General features: G+C 35.9%; 3 protein-coding genes across 3 annotated transcripts; 1 reads left to right on the forward strand and 2 right to left on the reverse strand.

Moving 5' to 3' along the window:
* Positions 1-1,493: 1,493 nt before the first annotated feature.
* On the reverse strand, positions 1,494-16,936 carry LOC129000213 (queuine tRNA-ribosyltransferase catalytic subunit 1-like). Its single transcript, XM_054427168.1, has 8 exons — positions 16,539-16,936; positions 15,574-15,663; positions 12,736-12,889; positions 11,191-11,326; positions 9,323-9,484; positions 8,494-8,662; positions 3,408-3,602; positions 1,494-1,718 (listed from the first exon to the last, which is right to left on the reverse strand). Exons 1-8 carry the CDS (start codon positions 16,695-16,697, stop codon positions 1,494-1,496), a joined length of 1,290 nt encoding a protein of 429 aa, XP_054283143.1. The 5' UTR covers positions 16,698-16,936.
* Positions 4,754-7,812, forward strand: LOC129001683 (uncharacterized). Its single transcript, XM_054429075.1, has 3 exons — positions 4,754-5,014; positions 5,815-5,887; positions 7,472-7,812. The coding sequence occupies exons 1-3, from the start codon at positions 4,976-4,978 to the stop codon at positions 7,795-7,797; spliced, it is 438 nt and encodes a 145-aa protein (XP_054285050.1). The 5' UTR covers positions 4,754-4,975; the 3' UTR covers positions 7,798-7,812.
* A 41-nt stretch (positions 16,937-16,977) lies between the features above and the next one.
* Positions 16,978-22,965, reverse strand: LOC129000214 (uncharacterized). Its single transcript, XM_054427169.1, has 5 exons — positions 22,806-22,965; positions 21,724-22,454; positions 20,864-21,067; positions 19,274-20,074; positions 16,978-17,118 (listed from the first exon to the last, which is right to left on the reverse strand). The coding sequence occupies exons 1-5, from the start codon at positions 22,963-22,965 to the stop codon at positions 16,978-16,980; spliced, it is 2,037 nt and encodes a 678-aa protein (XP_054283144.1).
* Positions 22,966-23,121: the final 156 nt, after the last annotated feature.

The raw sequence follows: 23,121 nt of genomic DNA on the forward strand, positions 1-23,121 counted from the left end.
TTCTACTAAATTTCACTACCTAATCAAAAACATTGTTAAATTGATTTATTTTTACAATCTAACTAGAGCTAGGACTGTAAAGCTTAAAAAGTATAGTTTTTAGGTTGGTGAACACATACCTAGAGGTTTCTAACTTCTGACAATAAAAAAATAAATCATAATCCGATAAATAGTATAGCAAACAAACATAATAAATAGGTACAATAGCTCGTATAGGTGTGAATCCTTCCCTTCTCAATGATTCCAAACAAGATGATAGTCTGTAGATAGAGATTCATGTTTGACATGATGTTTATTGTTGTTTTTACATTTTTAGTAAGAACGTGTAGTTGAATTTTTGTTGTATTTACGTTGTTTACCTTTTTAAGTTTTTAACGAGCATTGTAAATTATATTTGGTGATTATTTAATGTTATAGAAATATATATATTTGTTGTGTATATGCATAAAATTGTACAAATGTAATTGATAGTGTTGTCTATAAATAGATGTAAAATTTACATACAATACAACTAGATGTATTATTTAAAACTTACCTTTTGATTTCCACAGTAATGTCCGACCTTGAATGTATAAATTGCAAGTTGTGTTATGTGTCTGGTCCATAGTTGACCTAAAGTCTAGAATTTAGACAAAATGACTTGCTGACCAACAATGTTTCTAATGGTAAAGGATGCATTGCAGGACGTCCATTGATATAAGTCAGTGTCACGACGTCCAAAATATAATTTTTGAGCTGTTTCACGATGTCCAATATAAAAGATTTGCCTGTTGACGACGTCCAAATCTCACCATGTCCAAAAGTACAGTAACTGCTAGAAACATAGTCTTTCTACAAGCTTTGGACGTCATGGGATTGGTCGTCAAGTAACAGCACACTTTATACTCTAAAAAAAGTAGCAGTTGCACCACGTCCAAAGCCGTTATGAAAGACAATAAAAAACTCCAGATACTGAGGTCTCTGGAGGTCCCAACAATTATTTAGGCAATTGATTGAGTAAATATTGTTTTTACTTTCAAAACACACTCGAAATTTGAATTAATCTTCAAATAAGGGAATTTTTTTATTGTCTGATTGAACACAAATGCAATCAGATCAAGGTTAAATTAGGTTATGTTAGGTTAGTATGCAATAAAGACAAAAAAAAAACAATTCACAGTGTGTAGGCGCTCTGGAAGCCGTGCAACAGAGCTGAGCTATTGGACGTCGTGCAAATGGCTTAACAGCGGCTTTGGATGTGGTGCTACTAATACTTTTTTAAGAGTATAAAGTGCGCTGTTGCACGACGACCAATCCCATGACGTCCAAAGCTTGTAGAAAGGCTATGTTTATTGCAGTTATTGTATTTTTGGACATGGTGAGAATGTGCAACAGTCAAATATTATATTGGATGTCATGAAACAGCTCAAAAATTGTTTTGGTCGTTGTGACACTACTGAAAGGAAAGGAAGGACTGGTTATTGATGTAAACATAAACATCTATATGAAATACTTTATGTACAAGTGTTACAAGAGTCTTTTAAAGGTTTTTTATTTGGAACTTCTGTCACATTTTCTCTGTTGGGACTTGGTGTCAAATGAATGTTCACTTTAGCTAAAGCGTCAGTCACCCACTTTGGATACTTGCTATCTGAGTACATTTTGCTCATGAAACCTTGTACATACTCCGGGAATCGTTGAGCCTTTATACTCTCTCGCATTCCTTTCATAAGCCTCATCTAAAAACAGAAAATGATTATGTAGCATGATTGTATATCTTACTCAATCAATTACAGTACTCTCAGTAATCCAGTAGATATAGAACCGTGAAAATGCCGGATTACGGGAATGTTATCAATAAAAACACTTAAAATATACTAAAACACGTCTCCGAAGATCGCACAATCAGAAACCGCTATTGCCGCGATCGGGCATGACGACAATGACATTTCCATGATGGTGGGAGACGATAATGTCTACACGGCTGCGGGAGATGTTCAAGATTTTTGTCAAACATCGCGCAAGATGACGATGAATCAATGAATGAATGAAAATGCTTCTTTATTAAGGCAAACTAATGACGATGATGTTTCTATGAAAGCGGGAGTGGAATGGATGATGATGTCTATTTGTCTATATGGCCGCAGGAGATAATCAGAATTTTGCCGCGATTGCAGAAGACCACACCCGTCAAAAGACTCCAGATTACTGGAGTGCCGGAGTGGCACAATGTTGGATTATAGAGGATCTATTGCAATTAAAAAATATTCGAGGGATGTCTGTAAATTAAGGTCTTCATCGATTTATTGCAGCCAAGCAAGCTAGCAGTAATCTTAAACCAATTTTCTTTTTTTTACTTCATTAAAGTGGATGGGAGGGTTTTAATTGTTTCATATTACTAATGGCCTATTAGTCTATTAGCCTATGTCACATTATGTTATTAACTTTAAGTTTCTGAAGGAAGGGGGTCAACCCATGTTACAATCTGTTGCCAGTTGATATATATCCATACAGAAAAGTGTTTTGACGTATAAAATGTGGCTTAGACAGCTCACAGCGGGTCATACATATTTGCAAAACGACAGGTGTTCATCAGTTTTCACCGAGACAGTGTATTGTACTGGGTGTCTGGAGTGGAGACTTCACAAAACTGAATGAGACGGACAGTAGGAAACCTGTTGAAGTAAAAAATTTAAAAAAACTTTGCTTGATGGCCAATGTGTTTAGGGCTACCAGTGTTTGCTGTTGTGCTTTATTTTATAGCTGAAAGAGAGACTTCTTCAATTAGTTTGGGAATCTCTCCTGTTCGGTCACACCGTGATCCACAGCAAATATTTCTCTAGCTTTGGTCATTGCCTCAAACGAGACTGATGAAATTCCAAGTCTACCCCACCTCTTTCGCATTTTATAAATCCAAAAACCTTACTCCATTCTTGTCAGACAACTGGGGACGGACTTTAAAAGCAGTTGATGACTAAGACCTCAGTATCTGGAGTATTTATTTTCTTTCACAACTGTTTCATATGACGAAATTTATACTCCCAAAGTGGTGAGAACTGGCTAGACTTGAAGAAACTAGATTGGTCTCAGATTTGAACCGGCTCACTTGACTGCGACAGGAGCTCAAAGGAGACATTAATTTATGAACAACCCTCGTATTACTGGCCTTCAGGCAGTATTACATTTAAGCTGTAATTTTCTAAGGACAGAATTTGAATTAAATTTTATCCATTAAAACATAATAGTTTATAGACAGTTGTAGCATGTTTGTAACCAAAATGGAATATAGCGTGTACTTTAAACAATTAGCACCAATCCCGAGCCTTGATGAAAACGTACATTCACAGATATCCACTTATTTGCATGATACAATAATCTCTGTGGCTTATAAGCAAATAAAAATGATAAAACTGAACCCAATGTCTTACCTGGTACGACAGGTTGTGTACGGTCAGCAGGTGGCATGCCACTGGTAGTGCTGTAGCTATACAATGCAGGTAGGCGCGAGTGTAATGCTTGCAGGTGCTGCAGTCACAGTCATCCTGTATGGGCCGGTAATCTTCCTCATACTTCTTGTGCTTCAGGTTTATCTGTCCACTGTCCACCAGTGCACACCCGAACCTCTGGTCACCAATGACAATGGTTAGTTAAGCAAGAGTTATTCACACCATATTCAAAAGAGAATATCTTTTTCCCTGACAGCATTTGAAACCAAGGAAGGTTTCAATTTGAGACAGAAATGTTTTCAAAGACCTAAAATATCTTAATTTTAGCTTACATTGTAAAATTTAAAAAAAAAATACAGTAGTAAATTAAATTCCTTGCTAGCAGAGTACCCTTCCTTTTTATGGGGATTTTGGCATATATTTGTGAAGTGCTTATTGCAATTGTCTATTTTTTGCAATACCCCTATTGCAGGGGAAAGAAGAGGAAAATATTGTTCTTTAAATTTACCTTGAAATAGTTGCTCATCAATTATTGATTTTAGGCACAAAACTCAATTGTATGGTTAGTTTTTTTTTTTCAATTTCTTTCAAGTAAGTGGTGAAAACTTTTTGCCAACTTAATAAGCGGCGAGAAGACCCGAAAATGCTCTTATTTTAGTATTTGAGGGGAGACCAGTAAGCACCAGACAGATGGAAAGATCAAGTGAAATGAAATTAAAAAGTGCTTTTATTTACAAAATAAATGTACAATAATAAATTTGTTAGCACTAAATACAACAATGGACATACAGCCCAGCCCTTCTGTTGCGGCTGGCGTACCTGATTAGCACTTGTACAACAATAACTAAATTAACGTAAACTGTTCTCCTCGTAAATCAGATAAAAAAAAGATAAATAAATAAAACAATTCATTTTTTAAAAATGGACATATTTCTAAAATGGATGTATATTTATATCCTTTTTTAGAAACAGAACAATAGCCTCTATACAATCTAGCAATATATGATCCAATTAATAAATATATATTTCAACAACTCTTGGTATATAAATAATACATTTTCATCTTAAAACTAATGCAATTTTGATGCCTTCATGATACTAATAATTTTTTAAATTTTATTATAAACGTATTTTTTTCATACAGGACCCAGAGGTTTGCTAGATCAAATCTCACAATTGTCAAATACAAACATAATGTATATGTCATTATTGATTTATTGTCGTGATGTTTTATTCTTAATAGACTTTTACTTCTGGACTGTGCTGTTATTTCTACTGCACTTTGAGGCATCCTTTATCCAAAAACTATTGTTTGCTGAGGAGGAAGACATTTTTTATCAAAGATTTTACTCGAGGTGTTATACTTTATATTTTGATCTGCTCCATACTGATATATCCATGGGATGTTTATAGTAGCCTACTTGTATGTTTTTAACGTTGTTATAAAATTGTTGCCATAATTAATTATTGAGATGACAAATACACAACATCTGTGCAGCTATAATTGAATCAGTCAATCAACGGAAGGGGATAGTAACAGATCTACGAACATGTCCCCTCCCCCTGTGTATTTGATCTTGTTGGTACCGGTAAGTTTTATGATAGTTTTTTATTAATTTTTTTTTCAGGGTATTTTGCAGCAATTTTTAAAACTGCGAAACATTGAAAAATGAATTGTATTACCAAGATAGTACCATGGTTTAGACAACCTTGCCTAAAGCAATGTTTAGAATTTATGGTAGAGGTTTTGACGTATAGTAATACTTTTAAGCCTTAAAATTTTAATGAACACTATTTATATCTACATAAAATGATAGACTTTAGCTTGAACCTTACCTTCAGACTGGTTAAGGAGTTATTTTAATGTTACATAAACTGTAGGCTAAATGCTAAAAATATGCTAAAGCTAATTTAAAAAATAACAAGGTCATTACTTAAGAAATTTCTCCAAAACTCAATTATTTATTATGATTTGATTCAGTGAGAAAATATCAGAATAGAGAACTTTTTTTATTTGCAACGGTAACAGTAAAATAAAATAAAATATATTTTGAATATATTGAAGTGGTCAAGGAAGTAACAGTTTGCTCCAAATAATACTCTTACATCTATGAAAATCTTTTAAAATGTTATATTACCAAATATTAAAATGTGAAGGGGTTTTTTCCTGATTCTGATACAACCACTCCACAGATTTTCATTGTTTTTCTTTAAAAATGAAGATAATTTCGAGAGAAATAGAATGTCTAAGCCATAATTTTAATCTGAGGTATTGGTTTTAACTTTTAAGGTGGTTTATGTGAAGGGACTACATCCTTTAACACTGTTCTTGCCATTGCAAAGCATTGGGTACATGAGCTAGTTTTTTTTATTTTTGTTTTTTTTTTAGATCACACTGCTTTTATTTGTTGGAGCTACGTGGTGGTGGCGTCCCTTGGACCAACAACCTGGGGAACCTCCTGGTGAGCTTCTAGTAATTAGAATTTGTTGTTGAGATAGATTAAAGTTTTAAGTGGCACATTACAGTTAAAACAAGGCTGATAAATACTAAGTGTTAATGGCACAAGAATGATAGTCCAAGTGTGAGGCTAGCAGAGCAAAGGATTAGTAGCATGTACTGTTAACAATAATAAACTTATTGTACTCTTAGATTAGGCCTTAAAATATAAACTTTTAAAACAAAGAGTACCTACATTACTAAAATAAATACCCCCGCCGCAGCAAACCTGCAGACTAAGCGAATTTCCATTTGCCTGATTGGATTTACACTAAAATGCCTCCTTAAAAATATCACATTCATTCCCTATTTAAATAACATTAGTTTAACGAGTACTTAGGTTTGCTGCAACAGGGAGGGTAAAAAGGTGTTTTTGTAAAATGTTAATCGCTTAGTATGAAATGAATGCATTATCCAAATTTGATTAAAATATGATCATAAACAAGCAAACTACAACAGTTTACTTATTCTCCATAAGAATAACATGGGAATTTTAAATTTACAGTTTTTTGGAATTTTCTCCGTAACCATTAGGCGCATAATAACGCTTCAATATACTAAATTATTTGTTTTTTAAGCTCTACAAAATGGTTTGGAAAGAAATTGCTAAATTTTATGTTTTTTGGGTCAAAAATGCGAAAAACCTATTTTTACCCCATAAAACCCCCCGTAAACCCCCGTTCCCATGGTCCGATCATGCTGGATCGCGAACTCGTTCGAATAAACGTAGGTTTACACGTTTGTACCAAATTTCATCAAAATCGGATCATTTTTGCTCGAGTTATCGTGCTAACGGACACATATATATATATATATAAATATATAAATATATAAATATATAAATATATATATATATATGAATTTGAACGGATGGTGTTTTTGGCCTCTAGGGACCTCGAAACGAAAAAAAAAATTGGTCCCGCGTCCAGGTCTTACCATGAGTACTACGGTAATAGCTTATTCCCTATATGGGAAATTCGCTAAAAAAAAACGATTTTCTTTGTTATTATTGGTGTCATAATTGAATTTGGACAGGATTCCAAACAGGAGTCAACACTAGGGACGCTGACACTAAGAATGTTCGAAAAGGTGTCTCCACCAAAACAACACCGAACAATGTTCGGTGGACAATCGAACACTGACGAACATGTGCGCTAGGTGGAGACGTGGCTTAAATCAGGGCCGATTAAGTAAGAGAAAGTAATTCAGTATACCATTTGCATGCATGCTTTGGCTTCCACAGTTACCCTTCAGTACGTAAATAGCTTGAAATCACTTTAACAAGCTTTTGCGCGTTTAATAGTCAAGTTATAAAGGTTAACATCGTTGTAAGAATTCAATACCTAGGGTATCTGACATTTTTGGTATAGCACATTCATTACTCGAACCTCTAACATAAAAAACACATAATCTAACATAATATTTCATAAAAAAAACTCGATAACTCAAATTTTTATCATATCCCCTTCAGATTTGAAATACGAGGTCCTACTGTATATAAAGTAAAAGTGTATTTGGCCTAATAATTAATAATTTTAATGTGTTCTAGCCAACCTACAAGTTGTGACAAGCGAAGAAGACTTGACAAATAAGTTGAATGAAGCCAACAGAGATGGAAAGCTTGTTGTGATAGATTTCTTTGCAGTGTGGTGTGAACCTTGCCAATTAATATCACCCCACTTTGATAGATATGCCAAACTGTTTCCGAATGTTATCTTTCTGAGAGTAGACGTACCCAATCACCAAAGTATTGCGAAAAAGTACAATGTTGAAGCAATGCCAACTTTTAAGTTCATAAAGAATGGCGATATTAAGGATACCATGGTTGGAGGAAAAAAGTCGGAGTTGGGGAAAAAATTGGCACTACACCAATAAACAATTTTGGCAACTTTCTGGAAATTTTTATTTTAACTATAACACATTAAACCGGTACGGTTTGCTCTTATCACTTATCCTTTTTCAATCAGAGCGCAAATAAAACTCACACTGGGTGTGCCACTCACACATAGTATGAGCTTTTTAAATAAAACCAATAACTCTAATAATAGGATACTATAAAAAGACTATAATAAAAATAAAGTAACTACTACTATGAAACAAAAATAATATCAAACGTTTAAAGTGCTTGGTAAATAACATAGTCTCGGATAAGACAGAATTTATGTTTAGGATTGTGCATGCAGAATCCTGCCCAGGACATGGGCCAGTGACAAAAATCTAAATAAAACTTGTAAAAATAATAAAATAACCTTTGTAAAATATATGCGAATGAAATAGAGCCCAATTTGGTATTCTCTACACTCACCAAAGCTCAGAACTTTTCGTAATTTTTAATATCGGCTGTCACCAGGCCACGTACTTTGGGCCATGTAACGTTAATTTTACCGATGACAGACAAGTGACAACTGAGTGACGAAAACTCTCTAACAGTCAGTTTTGTATTTATAGGGGATATATATCTAAGGTCAGATTATCAAACCTATACTCTGTAACCTTTTAAACTAAATACTTGTGCAGAGGTAACCTTCCCTATGTTCCTAATGGTTTGTAATCAATAGTAACATTACTTACAGCAGTTCTGGTAGGGAACACACAGTCAAACATGTCCGCGCCCAGGGCGACACACACTACAAGGTCCACCGCAAACCCGACGCCCATGACATAGCGCGGACGGTCATCCGGCAGATGTGTAGAGGACAGATGTACCATCCGCCAGAAGTCATCTTTGGCTTCTCCACCACTGTGGAACACATATTTTATAGCCTTTGGGCTTCTTTTATGACAAAATACCTCCGTCTGTAGGCCAAATTTTTCTTCGACTAGTTAAGTTACAAGCACAACATTATTAAAGCATGCAATATGTTAAGACATCAAAATAAATTAACATATTAAACACGAAAAGTATCACTTATACACAAGGATAGTTATGATCCTGGCTGCAGCGGTAGATTCTTTTAACCTTGCATTTGCCAGAACACAAGGGCCTCTGCCCTGTGCGCGGAACATTCAAGCAAAACAAGGGATGAGTCACATCAGTAAAAGAATGAACTGTGCTGAACAAATATTGGCAGCACTGGGACACAAACCCACATCAAGATTAGAGGTGGGGTGAGGTGAATAATGATACTAAACACTATAATTTGGCCAAAAAGATCCATGCAAATTCAATGCTCTCATAATTTACTTAGTGATCAACTTTTGCATTCAAAATTCAAGAACTTTCCGTATTACTGTATGACAGATAGTCTATTAACAATAGATAATTCTTTACAGAAAAAGGTAACTTAAAAGTGAAAAGTGACACTTCTTAAGGAGAGGCTAGGCACCCTTGTTGCCATTAGGTAGGTTTCAACTAAGATTGAGATGAACCAAGTCTAACCATGTATCTTGTGGTTCTCACCTAAGGCCACCGATAGCAAAGCCCCTGACGTCGCGCTGTGCGTGTTGCTTGGCGCTCTCGACTCTGAGTCGCTCATCCAGAACTCCTTGCACGATGGGGAAGATGTTCTGTGTGCCAGGGTTCTCATGGGCGGCAAGACAACGGTCCAACCATCTTGTAGTCCTGTTAATAGTAGTGTGTAATAGTTAGGGAAAAACAATTGGTTTTAAATTTTAAAACATGCGTCCAATACACAGCCTAGGGAAAAAACGAATCTGCTAGAATCAGGATATTACTTACTTCTTACTTCTTGGTGCGTGCTTCCAGCTTCAAGTGATGCCGACCACACGGTGTCTCTCGTATACATAGCTTGCTAATCTCCAACAGTTAGGCTCAGTCAGGATTCTTTTGAGGGAACAGTCAGGTTGGAGTTTTCTCTTTAGCTCATCTCTCCCGTCTGACTTGCTGGGACAATGCAGGAGGATGTGTTCTAGAGTCTCTTCTTCCAATTGACAAACGAGACACAGGGGTGACTCTGCCAGGTTAAATCGGAAGAGATAGGATTGTGTAATTATATGTCCTATTCTTGCTCTTGAGGCAAACGATGCTACTGATCTGGGAAGGTGTTTGAAGACTTCGATGTTGTTGGGTTCTTTGAGGAGGCTATAAAGATGGCGGCCAGTAGGTTCATCGTTCCATCTCTCTACCCACCTGTGTCTCAGAGTTCTGTGAGCTGTGGCTATGCAACTGGAGAGAGTTGGTTGCTTCGGTGGTATTGGATGCATGTTGGAGGCTGCTTTTGCTATTTTATCAGCTTCTTCATTTCCGTGCAGTCCGCAGTGACCCGGTATCCATTGTAAACAAATATTTTTGCCTGAAGCTAGATCCAGGAGATGAAATATTTCTTCTGTTATATGATAATAGTTTGAAGGCTTATATTGTTTTAGAAGCTGTAGTGCGCTTTTTGAATCGCTGAGGATGCATATGTTCTCACTCTCCAAACTTATGCAGTGGGCAGCTGCTGCGTTGATGGCTAGAAGCTCGGTTTCGGTGCTTGAGCATGAATTTGTTGGAACAAAAAAGGAGGTGTTGGAGTGTTCTGTGAAATAGCCGGCTCCAGATTTTGGTTTGGTGGGGTCCAAAGACCCATCAGTGTAGATCTTGTAAAAGTTGTTGTACCTTGTGTTTATCATTTCTATGGCCACGGCTCTTTGTGTTTCTATATGATCCTTTTTTGAAGTGAATCCTGGAAGTTCTAGCTCAATTTTCGGGGGTCGAAAACACCAAGGTGGGATTTTGTTGATTGTTGGGTATGGTATTGGATGGATATTTTGTGTATTTTCTGCTATTGATGATGTTTGGAAGGCAAAAGAGGACTTGTGATGAGTTTCTTGTGGGTTTAGTCTTAGAGCTGGATTTGATGAGGGGTCTGCAGAAATACTGAGGGACTTGTGCCAGATTGCCTTTTGTATGCATATGTCAAGAGGTTCAATGTTCAATCAGGATATTAGCTGTGCTAGTTTGTCACTTGTAAAATTTGATTGGAAGTAATTAAATTAATGAAAGTAAGATATTGATTGTAGTTTATTGTCGCATATTGTTGTCAGCTATTGTATAATCAGCTTACTTAAAATCTGACGAGATGAGTTTACTGAAATAAAATTTATTAATTTAACATTTATAATAAAAAAATATCTATTTCAAAGAGTGGTAAACTTAACGTGAAGGAGTAATTAATTTAAAGTAATCCATGTTCACCTAAGGATGATTCTAGATAGCTGAGTATTAAAGTGTTTAAGGTATTTATAGCCAGTACAGTTACACGAGACACCTCAGCCATTCCAGGCTATAAATGTCACAATTTGAATGGAGTGTAGTAACCAACTCACCTGTATGTGGCTTCCTCCACCCGAGGTCCTGTGGACGTAGTTTTTATCACATCATCCAATTGCATGATTATGTCTGCACCAATTGCATTTTGGATTTTTATTGAAGTCTCAGGGCTTAACATTAGCTCCTGGTCTTCTGAAAGTGTAAGAGTTCATTGTTAACACAAGTGATGTATCGAAATTTATTATTATTTTTATACAAGTAAGTTTGGATACTGCAAGTAAGTTAGACATTCCATTGACGTGAACCAGACGTACCATTGACTTTGGATACTGCAAATAGGCACTCTATATGGTTTGGACTTTGGTTCCTGCATTTACATGAACCAGACTTATAATTGACTTTGAATACAGTACTGCAAATAGACATTCCATTTATGTGAACCAAATATATAATTGACATTGGAAACTGCAAGTATTTAATCTCATTTATGAGAAACAGATGTAGCAAGGACTTTATAAAGTATTGGATTAATATGCTAGCTCCGCTAAATATTGCAAGCAGACAACTGCATTACATAGGCCTGCACCTAGTTTATTAGCATGCAAAAAAACTCTTTAATATTTGCTTTTGAAATATTTCATGAAAAATTAATGTTAATTTTGTGTAAACACTACAAACAAAAGCTATAAAGAGTTAAATATAACAAAAGAAGAAAGCAGTTCACACAGACAGTAAAGTTAATTTTAATGGTTTTTATAGATGATTTCAGGTTTTAGACAGCCAGCCAAAAATTTAGCTTTTACCTCTAGATCAAGATGGCAGTTTTCCCCCAACACCCCCTGAAAAATCCTACGGGTGCCATGGATGTTCATAATTAGGTCTATTTATACACACAGATGACAATTAGCTAAATGTTGTTTGGTTTTAGATTTAAAAATGTAACCAGTACACTAAATACCTGTCCAAAGGTATATATTGCTAGTTCACAATTGCAGTAGAACTTCAATTAAATCCGAACTCAAGCTATCCAAATCATTTAGGTACATAATTAATTTTAAAAACTTAAAACCACAGTAATAAGAATCGTCAATAGGCCTGAAGAAGGCAGATGCCAGGATCACGGCAAAATTCACAAAAAACCTCTTTTGCGATCGTGTGGACATCATCATCGTCTCCCGTGCTCAGAGAAACATCAACATTGTTGTTTTCCGCAATCGTGGCAAAATCTTGAATATCTTTTGTGGTCTTGTAGACATCATTATCTGCCGCAGTCACAGAAAATCATAATTGTACGCTGTGATCGCGGCAAGAGCAATAGTAAAAGCTCTGCATGACTCGTCCTATTTTCATTAAAATACCGTACCCTAAATTTTGGTAAAAATAAAAATCCAATTATCCAAATTTTTTACTATGCGAATAAGGTTTGTTCCCAATTGATTCAGACAATTGGAGTTCTTCTGTAGATTATGTTTTGTTGTTCAAAGAACTGTATCTCCTTTGCCCATTGATTACAAACTTACAATAAAACATAGACATATTTTCACAAATACAAGAAAATATTAGGAAATTTAAAACGCAATAATTCCAGTATTCCAATATACCTGTGTAAGGTGATTTGAACTTGACCCCTTCCTCAGTGATTTCAGCTAGAGTCAACAGTGACACCATTTGAAAGCCTCCAGAGTCCGTCAGCAAAGCTCTGTCCCAACCCATAAACTTGTGTAATCCACCTGCCTTCTTGATCAACTCTGGGCCCTTCCAACAACAAATTGTTATTCAGATCATATTTAAACTGTGCAAAGTCGTAGCCAGGAAACCTTTTGGGGATATAGCCTATATATATATATATACGTTTTATATATATACGATGGAGACACAAGAAAAGAAGATAAATTTCTTAGACATAACAATTACTAAAGAAAACAATCGACATAATTTCAATATATATAGGAAACCTACCCAAACTGACCTAATCATTCCATTTGAGTCAAACCATCCTTGGCAACACAAAATTTCTACATTCAAATCAATGGTATTTAGACTACTTAACATACCAATGTCTAAAGACAACTTTGAAATAGAAAAGAAAACTATAAAAAGAATTGCAGGAACAAATGGATACAAAGAAAAAATGATTGAAAAATTAATAAAAAATGAAAAAACAAAAAGAACGAAAGTAGAAGAACAAGAAAACGTAAAGAAAGAATTTATATGTATTCCATTCAGCTCATCCTTAAACAAAACCTTAAGAAAGACATTACCGAACTCAAAATTTAAACTAAGTTATAAAACAAGGAATAACGCTTTCAACATAATACAAAAAAGAACAAATCCGATACTCAACCCACCAAATGTATATAAGAAATCAGGAATTTACAAATTATCATGTAACAACTGTGAAAAATACTATATTGGTCAAACAGGTCGAACATTTGAAGTCAGATACAAAGAGCACATACAGGCAATCAGATCAAACAATATGACAACACAAAAATCATCATACGCCGAACATATACTTCAGACCGACCATACATATTCAGAAATGAATAAAAATATGCACATTCTGGATATTGAAAATAAAGGTGAAAAAATGAATACAAAGGAAGACTTTTATATTTATACTCACCATATTAATGACAAAGACAATTTACTAAACTTGACACAAATTCAAAATCAAAACGTAATATTCAATGAAATTATACATCTTAAAGAAAACACCTCCTTCCCTTAATATAAAAATTATCACCTGTTCTTTAATAAGAAATATCTAATAATGTTTGTAAATAAAAGAAACTAATAGGTTATATACTATACTGTGATCATGGCATTAATGTCCGAAACATGTAAGTAATATAAAATAAAATGTTTTTAGGGTACTGTGGTATTTTGATTTGCTTAGTAATATATATACGTTATATATAATAACCCAGCAAAAACAACAGTAGCCTAATTATCGTATCACTAAATTATTTTTCTTCTTTAAAATAGTAAAGAAACGGCAGTAATGCCATCTGGCTAATAATGGGATAATATGCAGAAGGAAAATCGAACAATTATTATTTACCGCTAGGCCAAAGCCATGGGAACCGAGGATGCTTGCTCCTGCTCGTGGACCTTAGCGAGTATTTGGCCAATGTGAGTAATTTTTGTCCAACCCCTATGATGAAATTTGGGTTGAATATTTAGGGCGAGATCATGGAAACAGTATTTTATTGGGTAAAAATTGGTTTTCCTATTTTCGACCCTCAAAACGTAATTTTTTTTATTACAAAAGAGAGGTTGATAGCCTCTTTTAACCTTGCATTTGCCTATCCACATAGACTAACCGCCAGTGCGTGGATTGTATACAGCAATGAAAGGAGTGAGCCGGTACAGTACAAAGGTGATTTGTACTGATAAAATGTTTACGGCAGTAACCAGGATCCGAACCCACGACATCGCTGCCTTGGGCCCGAAGTCCACGACGCTACCGAATGAGCCACCGACTCACTAACTTGGGAGGATAATTTCCCAATTTATCCTTACAACATTGTAAAATTAAAATTCCTATTTCATCCTTATGAAAGTATTTAAACTGTTGTAGTTTGCTTGTTTGCGGATATAATTTGATCAAACTTGGCAAATTTATTTATTTTATACCAAACTATTAAAATTTTACTTAAAAGCACACTTTATTAGCCCACCCCCCCCCCCTTTTTGCAGCAAGCATAGGCACTTGTTGAACCTAATGTTATATAAATATATTCGGTTCTTACGTATTATACGGAGGCCACTTATTTTACAGCGCGCTGCGGCGGTTAGGTTAGGTTATCATAAGTTTTTATGACTCATCTCGTAGTTCGATTCATATCGAAACTAGGAAAGTTCTACAAACATATTTATGATAACCCAACTTAACCCAACCGCCGCAGCGCGCTGTAAAATAAGTGGCCTCCGTATAATACGTAAGTACCATATATTCAATTGAAAATTAGGCAAATGGAAATTCACTTATTCTGCTGTTTTGCTGCGGCGGGGTAACCGATTTATTTGAGGGTGTATCTAGGTCAATTTAGTTGCAATTATGAATTCACGTCCGTTTGCACTGGAGCAATATGAATAAGTCTAACAACCTACTGGATCACATGAAATTAAGTGCAAGATCATGGGCATTATTTTGTCTTATAAAGACAAACTCCCTTTTTTAAGTTAGGACTAGCCTATATAATTTTCACAATATTTCAGAGGATCTAGATCAAAAATTTAAACATTAAAAAAATTTAAGCCAGGTGAATTTTCCACAAGAAAATTTCACACTTAGACTTAGTTGAAAAACACACTTAGTAAAAAACACACTTAGTTTAAAAAAACCTTGAAGTTATCTCAACCAACAGTATTTTTGTTTCAAACGTTTTGAATAAAATCCAATTAATAGTTCCTAAAGCAAAAATCATACTTACTGGGCGAGTTCCTAAGTGGTAAGTATTCCCAAGCATAATTTGACAGTCCAGTGCCTTCAACTGTTCTGGTAGAAGTCCTTTTAATGTGCCCTGTGAAATAAAATCAATTTGTCAATAATTACATACATAAAGCTCCTTTAAACGAGGCCAAAAGATTTTTTTCAAATAAAACTGTAAAGCTTTCAATAAGGCAGAAAGCAATACTAAAACCTAGACAATTTGGGGTCTGCAGGTTTTCATAAAAATAAAAGAGAAAGATTCTAAAAGGTAAAGATATAAGTATAGTATGCCACACTCCAAGGAAAATGTAAATACCTTAGCTTTCAGCTTTAACCTTAAGGCATGAATAGCTGGACGGTAGGGCACCTGTGATTAGACTAGCATTAAGGATTCACCACTCCTTCAAAGAGTACATAGGCCCTACTGCCATGTCAGACTAAAGCCGCGTTTACACTGGGGTTAGGAACATGTGTTTACAAAAAAGAGAACACAGTGTCAGTTGGTCAGTCCCTCTGAAGATGTCTACAGAAGAGGATCTTCATTGGCCACGGCGGCGTGTGTGGCAAGTAGTCATGTGGTGGTCAATAGGTGCGGTGGGTAGCGGGGAAGGGTTGCAAACATCGTAGAGGTTCAGAAACAATTGTTTCATAATGTTTGGAACACCCTTTGATGTTTATCGACTTCTGGTGGGAAACAGAATTTCTGTCGATCATCCCTTTAAAATCAAGTTAACAGGGTATTGCCACTGTATTTTGGTCTGGCTTGTAGCAACGGTCTCTCCGTTTTGGTCTCCGCTGTGTAGATAGGATCACACACACCAGCTGCTGCCAGCTAAAGATCCTCTTAGTAGACATCTCAAGAAGGACTGATCTTGTGTTCTCGAAACAGTAAATAGTTTCCAAAAAAATCAAAGAAATTGCACTAAATTATCTATTGTACACTTTTGTTAATGTAAGTTTAGTTACCTGTGTTCCTACTGGCATGAAAACTGGAGTTTCCACATCGTAATGTGGTAATTTCATTATCGCTGTCCTTGCCATTGACATATTACAGCATGCTAGAATATTAAATGTCAACGCAGAAGAAATATTAGTATTTCTTTGATTTGCTTGGGTTTCCGTCATTTCTGGTGTAAGTTAGTAGATTTCCCTTCAAACAAACAATGTACCCTATATTATTTCACCTGGACCAGACCGATTAAGAATCAAGTCAAATAATTGAAAACATGCATGAATTAATACTTCGTTGTAATATTGAAGTCATAGACATACTCAATATATTTACGAGGAAATTACTTAGTAAGAAGTAACTTTTTTAAATCAATTCAATAATAAGGGTTAGGTTATGTTTGTTCTCACACACAATCAAATATTCACAGACAGCTGACAGACCAGGACGACCAGGTCACAGGCACAGGTGACATGACAGGTAGAGGTAGATTGGACTCAAGATGTATGGAGTAAAAGAGGTGAGCCAGACAGAGCGGACTGCACGCGATGACGTCACTGCAGTCCCGGCAACGGCCGCCTTGCCGCTAGATACATGCTAAACCCACAAACCACAAAATTTGTTTGGATAAATAGCATTGGGCATTGACAAAATAATACGCTCAGAGAATACGGTACTAATGATTTTCCTCGAGGAAATTTTGGTTCACAGGTACTTTTAAGGAAAAAATAATAATTCCGTATGTATATATATATTTTTTTTATTTTATACTCTATAATTATCGTGTTTAGAGGATTTTTCTGTTATGTAAGTAGTGCACGTTTGTTCTGTGTGTTTATACGAGTTTACTTTCTAAAAACTTTACTTTACTTTCTGAGATAAAAGAAGTTAGTTATGGATTTTGCTCTAGCTATATACAATGAAGTTGCCTATTTTAAGACTAAAACCAAAACTCAATCCGACATAGGTGTCATATTTTAGATTTCCAAAAAAAGATACGCTCTGTCTGGATTGAAAGGTGCAAAAGAAAGGATTTTTGGAATTCAAAAATTGTTATATTTGTTTTCCTACAGTTACCTAACAATGTAGATGTTCTCTCACTGATTTGAGAAAGCAAAGTGGCCAATTCGCTCATCAGTTAACATCAGTGTTAACATTGTCTCACTCTAATTACTTTGTCTCACTCCAGATTTCCAACGTGAAGGCACGAAATAGTAAGCTCGTAACATGCAGGCGAGACGTCGTATGCGCGCGAAATATGTTGGCAGCACTGGCTGTAAATCAGCTGGTCAGCTGTTGTATTTGTCACTTCACATTAAATGTTATATTAAAAGTTCACTTCTGTGTAAAAATAGGTTATGTTTCTTCACCAATATATTTGTTTTATGGTAACTGTAGGAAAAGTATAATGTGCAACTCGAGTTCAAAGTACAATTGCCTCACTCGAGAAACCATTCCTCACTCGCCTACGGCTCGTGAGTAAGGATTTCTCTCAAGTGAGTCAATTGCTCACTTTTCTCACTAGTTGCACAAATAACTTTTATTTTGAAGGTTTTTTAAGGAATTTAACTCTTAATAACTTTTACTCCATACCTCTTGGATTTGACTACATAGACCATGGCCGCTTCAGGCCGCGGCCTTCGAAGTGGCAACGTCGCAAGTGGTGTTGTAACAGCTGTTTTGTTTGGAAGCAGCTAATGGTATTTGTATATTTACGAATGATTGGTTACTGGACTATGACAATATTGACTCCACTTAAAATGTACAGATATAGAATTTTAATTCGTATTGTTTCGGTTTTCAATTCTGTATGTTTTATTTTCAATATTTTAATAAATGTAGCCTATGTTCATAAATTTAAATTTAAATCAATAAAGTGCGAATTAATGAGCTGATGTCACCTGTCTGCCATGTTATCTTATGAAATGAAATGAAATGAAATGAAATGATGAAATGAAATGATGAAATGAAATGAAATGATATTTATTCGTCTATAGACATTATATAAATGCATGAGACACAGTCAAATTATATAAATACATGCTGGTAGAGGCACAAGTCAAGTTCAAGCAACTAATAGTAATAATAAAGAATTATTACAAATCATGCAAATAAATAATCATACAAAAGCAGATAAGCTATAGACAGGCTGAAAATACATGCAAGGCTGGTATTAAATAATCATTTGAGGTTATGTCATTGGTTGTAGAGCAAAAAACTCATCAATCTTATACAGGGGGTTTCTGACAAGCCATTCATAAATTGTATTCTTAAAACTATTGTAAGGGAGTTGAATTATTCTTGGCGATAGTTTGTTCCACAACTTTCTACCCATAATAATATGGCTTCTTTTAATCTTTTCCAGTCTTGTAAAAGGAATGTCAAGGTTTTCTCTTTTCCTAGTGTCAAAGCAATGAAAATCACCCCTTAGAGCAAAGGTTTCATGCAACTTAAAACTAGATAACAATACATTATAAATATAAAGGTTTATCACAGTCAAAGCATTAAAGTTAATAAATAATGGTTTACAATGTTCCTTTTGATCTTTGTTAAATATAGTTCTAATAATCTCTTTTTGGGCAACAAGAACATCATTGATGTGGTAACTATTTCCCCAAAGGATTATCCCGTAGCTTAGAATTGACTGGACAAGTGCAAAGTAAACATTTTTTAGATGATTTAGAGGCAGAAGGTTCCTTAATTTTCTAAATAAAAAAGTAAGCCTACTTAGTCTTGTGCATATATGTTGTACCTGGGAGTTCCAAGTTAGTTGGGGATCAACAATTACTCCAAGAATCTTAACATTTGAGTTGTTTTTTATAGTTTCCTCCATTTGAGGTATAGGCCGCAAGCTAAATAGCATAGACTGTGTTTTGTCCTCGTTGACAAGGAATTTATTTGCTGCAAACCATTCAGAGGTCAAACTTAGGCTACTTTCCACTGCAGCTACAAGCTGCGTTACATCTGCACCCTTACTTAGAATGGTGGTATCGTCTGCATACAAATATGCTTCACAGTTGAGGCTGAAGGGCAGGTCATTGATGGCAATGAGGAACAGGAGAGGACCTAATACTGAGCCCTGAGGTACTCCACAGTTAGTGGATAGGACAGAGGACCAGGTATTGCCTATGCAAACTGCCTGTCTTCGATCAGCAAGGTATGTCCTGAATAGGCTGAGGCTCGCACCACGGATACCATAATACTCCAGCTTTTGGAGGAGGATGCCATGGTCAACACAATCAAAGGCCTTGCTTAGGTCAATAAAAGTGGCCCAAGCAGCCTCTCGACTTTCAAAACAATTGAAGACTGTGCGGACCATGGCATCGATGGCCCCCGTAGTAGAGCGTCCAGCCCTGAAACCAAATTGTTGTTCGTTGAACAGAGCATGATACTCAAAAAAATTTCTCACCTGGTTATAAATCACATGTTCGACTACCTTAGCCAAAGTCGGTACCAGACTGATAGGCCGATAGCTCTGAGGACTAGCTTTATCCCCCTTTTTGAAAATCGGACAGATCTTTGACAATTTTAAAAATTCAGGAAAGTGTCCTTCCTGAAGACAAGCATTTATGCATACTGTGAGAGGGAAAACAACACAGGAGGAGGTCTCTTTGATGAACCAGTTAGAAATGTCATAAATATCTTTTGTTTTTGAGTTTTTCATTTTCCTAATTACCGATAGGACTTCATCACAAGTTACATAACCAAACCTGAAAGATGCATTTGTTTGAGGTGCATTCTTTAGAAAAACATCAAAAGAAGTATTTACACTACTTATCTCAGATCTAATACTAATTACAGAGTCAATAAAACCTTTATTGAGATCATTGGGATGCAAAGGAATGTCAACTTTTTTTCTACTACCACCAGAGTTCTCTTTTACAATTTTCCAAGCAGTTTTGCATTTGTTTTGCGAGTTCTCTATTACCTTGGCATTGTGTTTTAGCTTGGCATCATTGATTGCTTTTCTATAGAACTTCTTAGAATTTTGATATTCCAACTTAAGGGTAGGACAATTATTACTAGACTTAAGGTTAAGGTATTTAAGATGAAGTTGTTCCTTGAGCCTGAATAAATTATCATCAAACCAACTATGTTTAAGTGTGTTCTTGTTATTCTGAGGCTTAGATCTAATCAGTGGAAAACACAAAGCAAACTCATGCATAAAAGTGTCAAAAAAGTTTTGAAAAATGTTACCTGGTTGTAGTGTTCCAAGGGTAGTCAATTCCTTTGTCCAATCAGTGTTGAGCATTTTTGACTTAAAAAGTGTGAGATTGTGTTCAGAGAAAGGCCTTATAAAGGTATTCTCGTCTGTATTTACAGGCTCAAGGTTTTTACATACAATAGCAAACAGAGCGAGTCCATCATGGTCCGAAAAGTGACAAGGAACAACAGAGGTGGAGAGGTTGTCGCTGCCACAGTTTGTGAACACGTTGTCAAGGCAGGCGTTATATCTTGTTGGTTGGTCGTTGTGGTGATACAGGTTATGTTGTCTTAATAGGTTCAGGAGTCTGGTGACCGGAGTACTTGGCTTGGTAACGTCGAACTGGCCATTAACATCACCACCAATTATAATTTTGTAATTGGGCCATTTTGAGATAAGGTGGAGGATTTTTTCCAGGTTTTCAAGAAATAGCCATACACTGCTATCTGGTGTGCGGTATATAGAGATAAGAATAAGCTTGTGCTTACTTATAACTACAGCACACGCTTCAATAGACTTTTCAATGCAAAAGTCTGAAAGGTTAATTTCACAGCACTGAAGTTCACTTTTGGAAAAAATTAGAGTTCCACCTCTGCTAGAGCTATCACGGGCAAATTTACTGACTAGATTGTAGCCCTTAAGGGTGCAGAAGTCTACATTTATTTTAGATATCCAATGTTCAGAGAGACATATAAAATCATAGTTATGTTGCAGTGACATATCTTCTAGCAAAGTTTGTTTATCACCATAACCTTGAATATTTAGAAACAGGAATGTTAGCACAAGCCTATTTGTAGAAAAGTCTTTACTAATGTTCGATGTGATATTGAGTTCTAGGCCTAGGTCATGATCATTACCTAGGTTGTGGCAGGGAGACTGGGGCGCTCTTCGTTTAAAGAATTGCTAGTCTCATTTACAGACCCTGAGTCAATATAAGTCCTTCTTTTGCGTTGAACATAGTTAGATATGAGAGTACCAGCCGGCCAAAACTCACTGACCAACACTTTCTCAGCATCCATGGGATACAGACCGACTTTGAAAGACTTGTAGGACGTGTATCGTGTAGGTAGTTCTTCACAGTCAGCGTTTTGTATATTACTGTCCATTAAGTAGGTTTTAAGATCATCACAGCACACACCAGGAGAAAGTCTTGAAACAAATATCCATGTCTTCCTCTTGACGACTTTGAGGTTAGAAGAACCGCTCATTCCCTTCGTTCCGATGATAGGTTTATCTTGCTGAGACTGACCTCGAACTCTAGGCCTATAATTTTGATTCGGCCTGTGAAGCTTTGTAATGTCAGCATAAGAGGGGACATTTCCTCGAGATTCAGACAAATTTTCATTGGTGTTAGAAAAAATGCGAGTAGGTCTTAGCCTAGGTTTGCTGATGGCAGTTGATCTATTATCAGGGTTACTACTGTTAAATGTGTTACCAGTTATCTGACTAGTAGTTTGTTGGGGTAGGCTAGATTTAGTAGGCTGTTTCTTTTCAATCACCAAAGTAGAAAAGGGTTTGTTGTTGTTAACTGGTTGAAGATTAGAAAGGCTAACCTCAAAATCACTGTTGACACTTGACAGCTTGACAGACTCTTCTAACGCAGTTTGGGTAACATTTGGCGACGAATTTAGTACGGCAGATTCAGAGGTACCAACCAACTTGTCCAATGATTCGATGGTTTTCATCTCGTCAAAATTCGTGGTTACATCCGTAGTAAGGCCACAGTGTTCTAAAATAAGGTTAATATTAGACTTGGTTTTGATACCATGATTCACTAGAACATTTAGTTTGTTTTTTATGTTCACTTGAGTTGAAGATAGAGATGATATCATGACTTTAATATCCCGCAGCTCTGTTTCAAGCAAAACCTTTAAATCAAGGTGATTATCGTTTTTCTGAACTTCAGATTGCACACGTAGATCACAGTCGGCACAATACCATCTAACTTTTTCAGAGAGTCGGCTTATTTGTTCGTAGTCTTTTTTATTAATGTGTACACATTTTGAATGGAACCAAAAACTACAATACCCATCACATTTTAAAGCACAGTCATTGTCTAAAACTTTAGTTTTACAAATACCACAATCAGAGTTCACTTGGTCACCCGCCATGTTGCAGACGACCTGACGACGTCTGTCACTGAACAACACCACTTGCGACGTTGCCAATTCTATCAGGCCAAGGCCTGTAGTTGAAGGCGGCCGTGCCGTGAACGTAAGCTCGTACCATAGATACAACATACTCCTCCTTGAGGAGTATGTTTAATCTATGCTCGTACTTACAAAGATAGCGCAAACGCAATATTCTCTTTCAGTAAGTATGGAATAAAATCAATGACACTGTATAGTGAATAACCACAAGCTGCCATAAATCAAGTAACCAATCACAGTTTTTTA

This window comes from Macrosteles quadrilineatus, unplaced genomic scaffold (assembly GCF_028750875.1).
Source record: "Macrosteles quadrilineatus isolate MER2022 unplaced genomic scaffold, UCM_ALF_1.0 Scaffold_8__2_contigs__length_117827958, whole genome shotgun sequence".
Taxonomy (NCBI): domain Eukaryota; kingdom Metazoa; phylum Arthropoda; class Insecta; order Hemiptera; family Cicadellidae; genus Macrosteles; species Macrosteles quadrilineatus.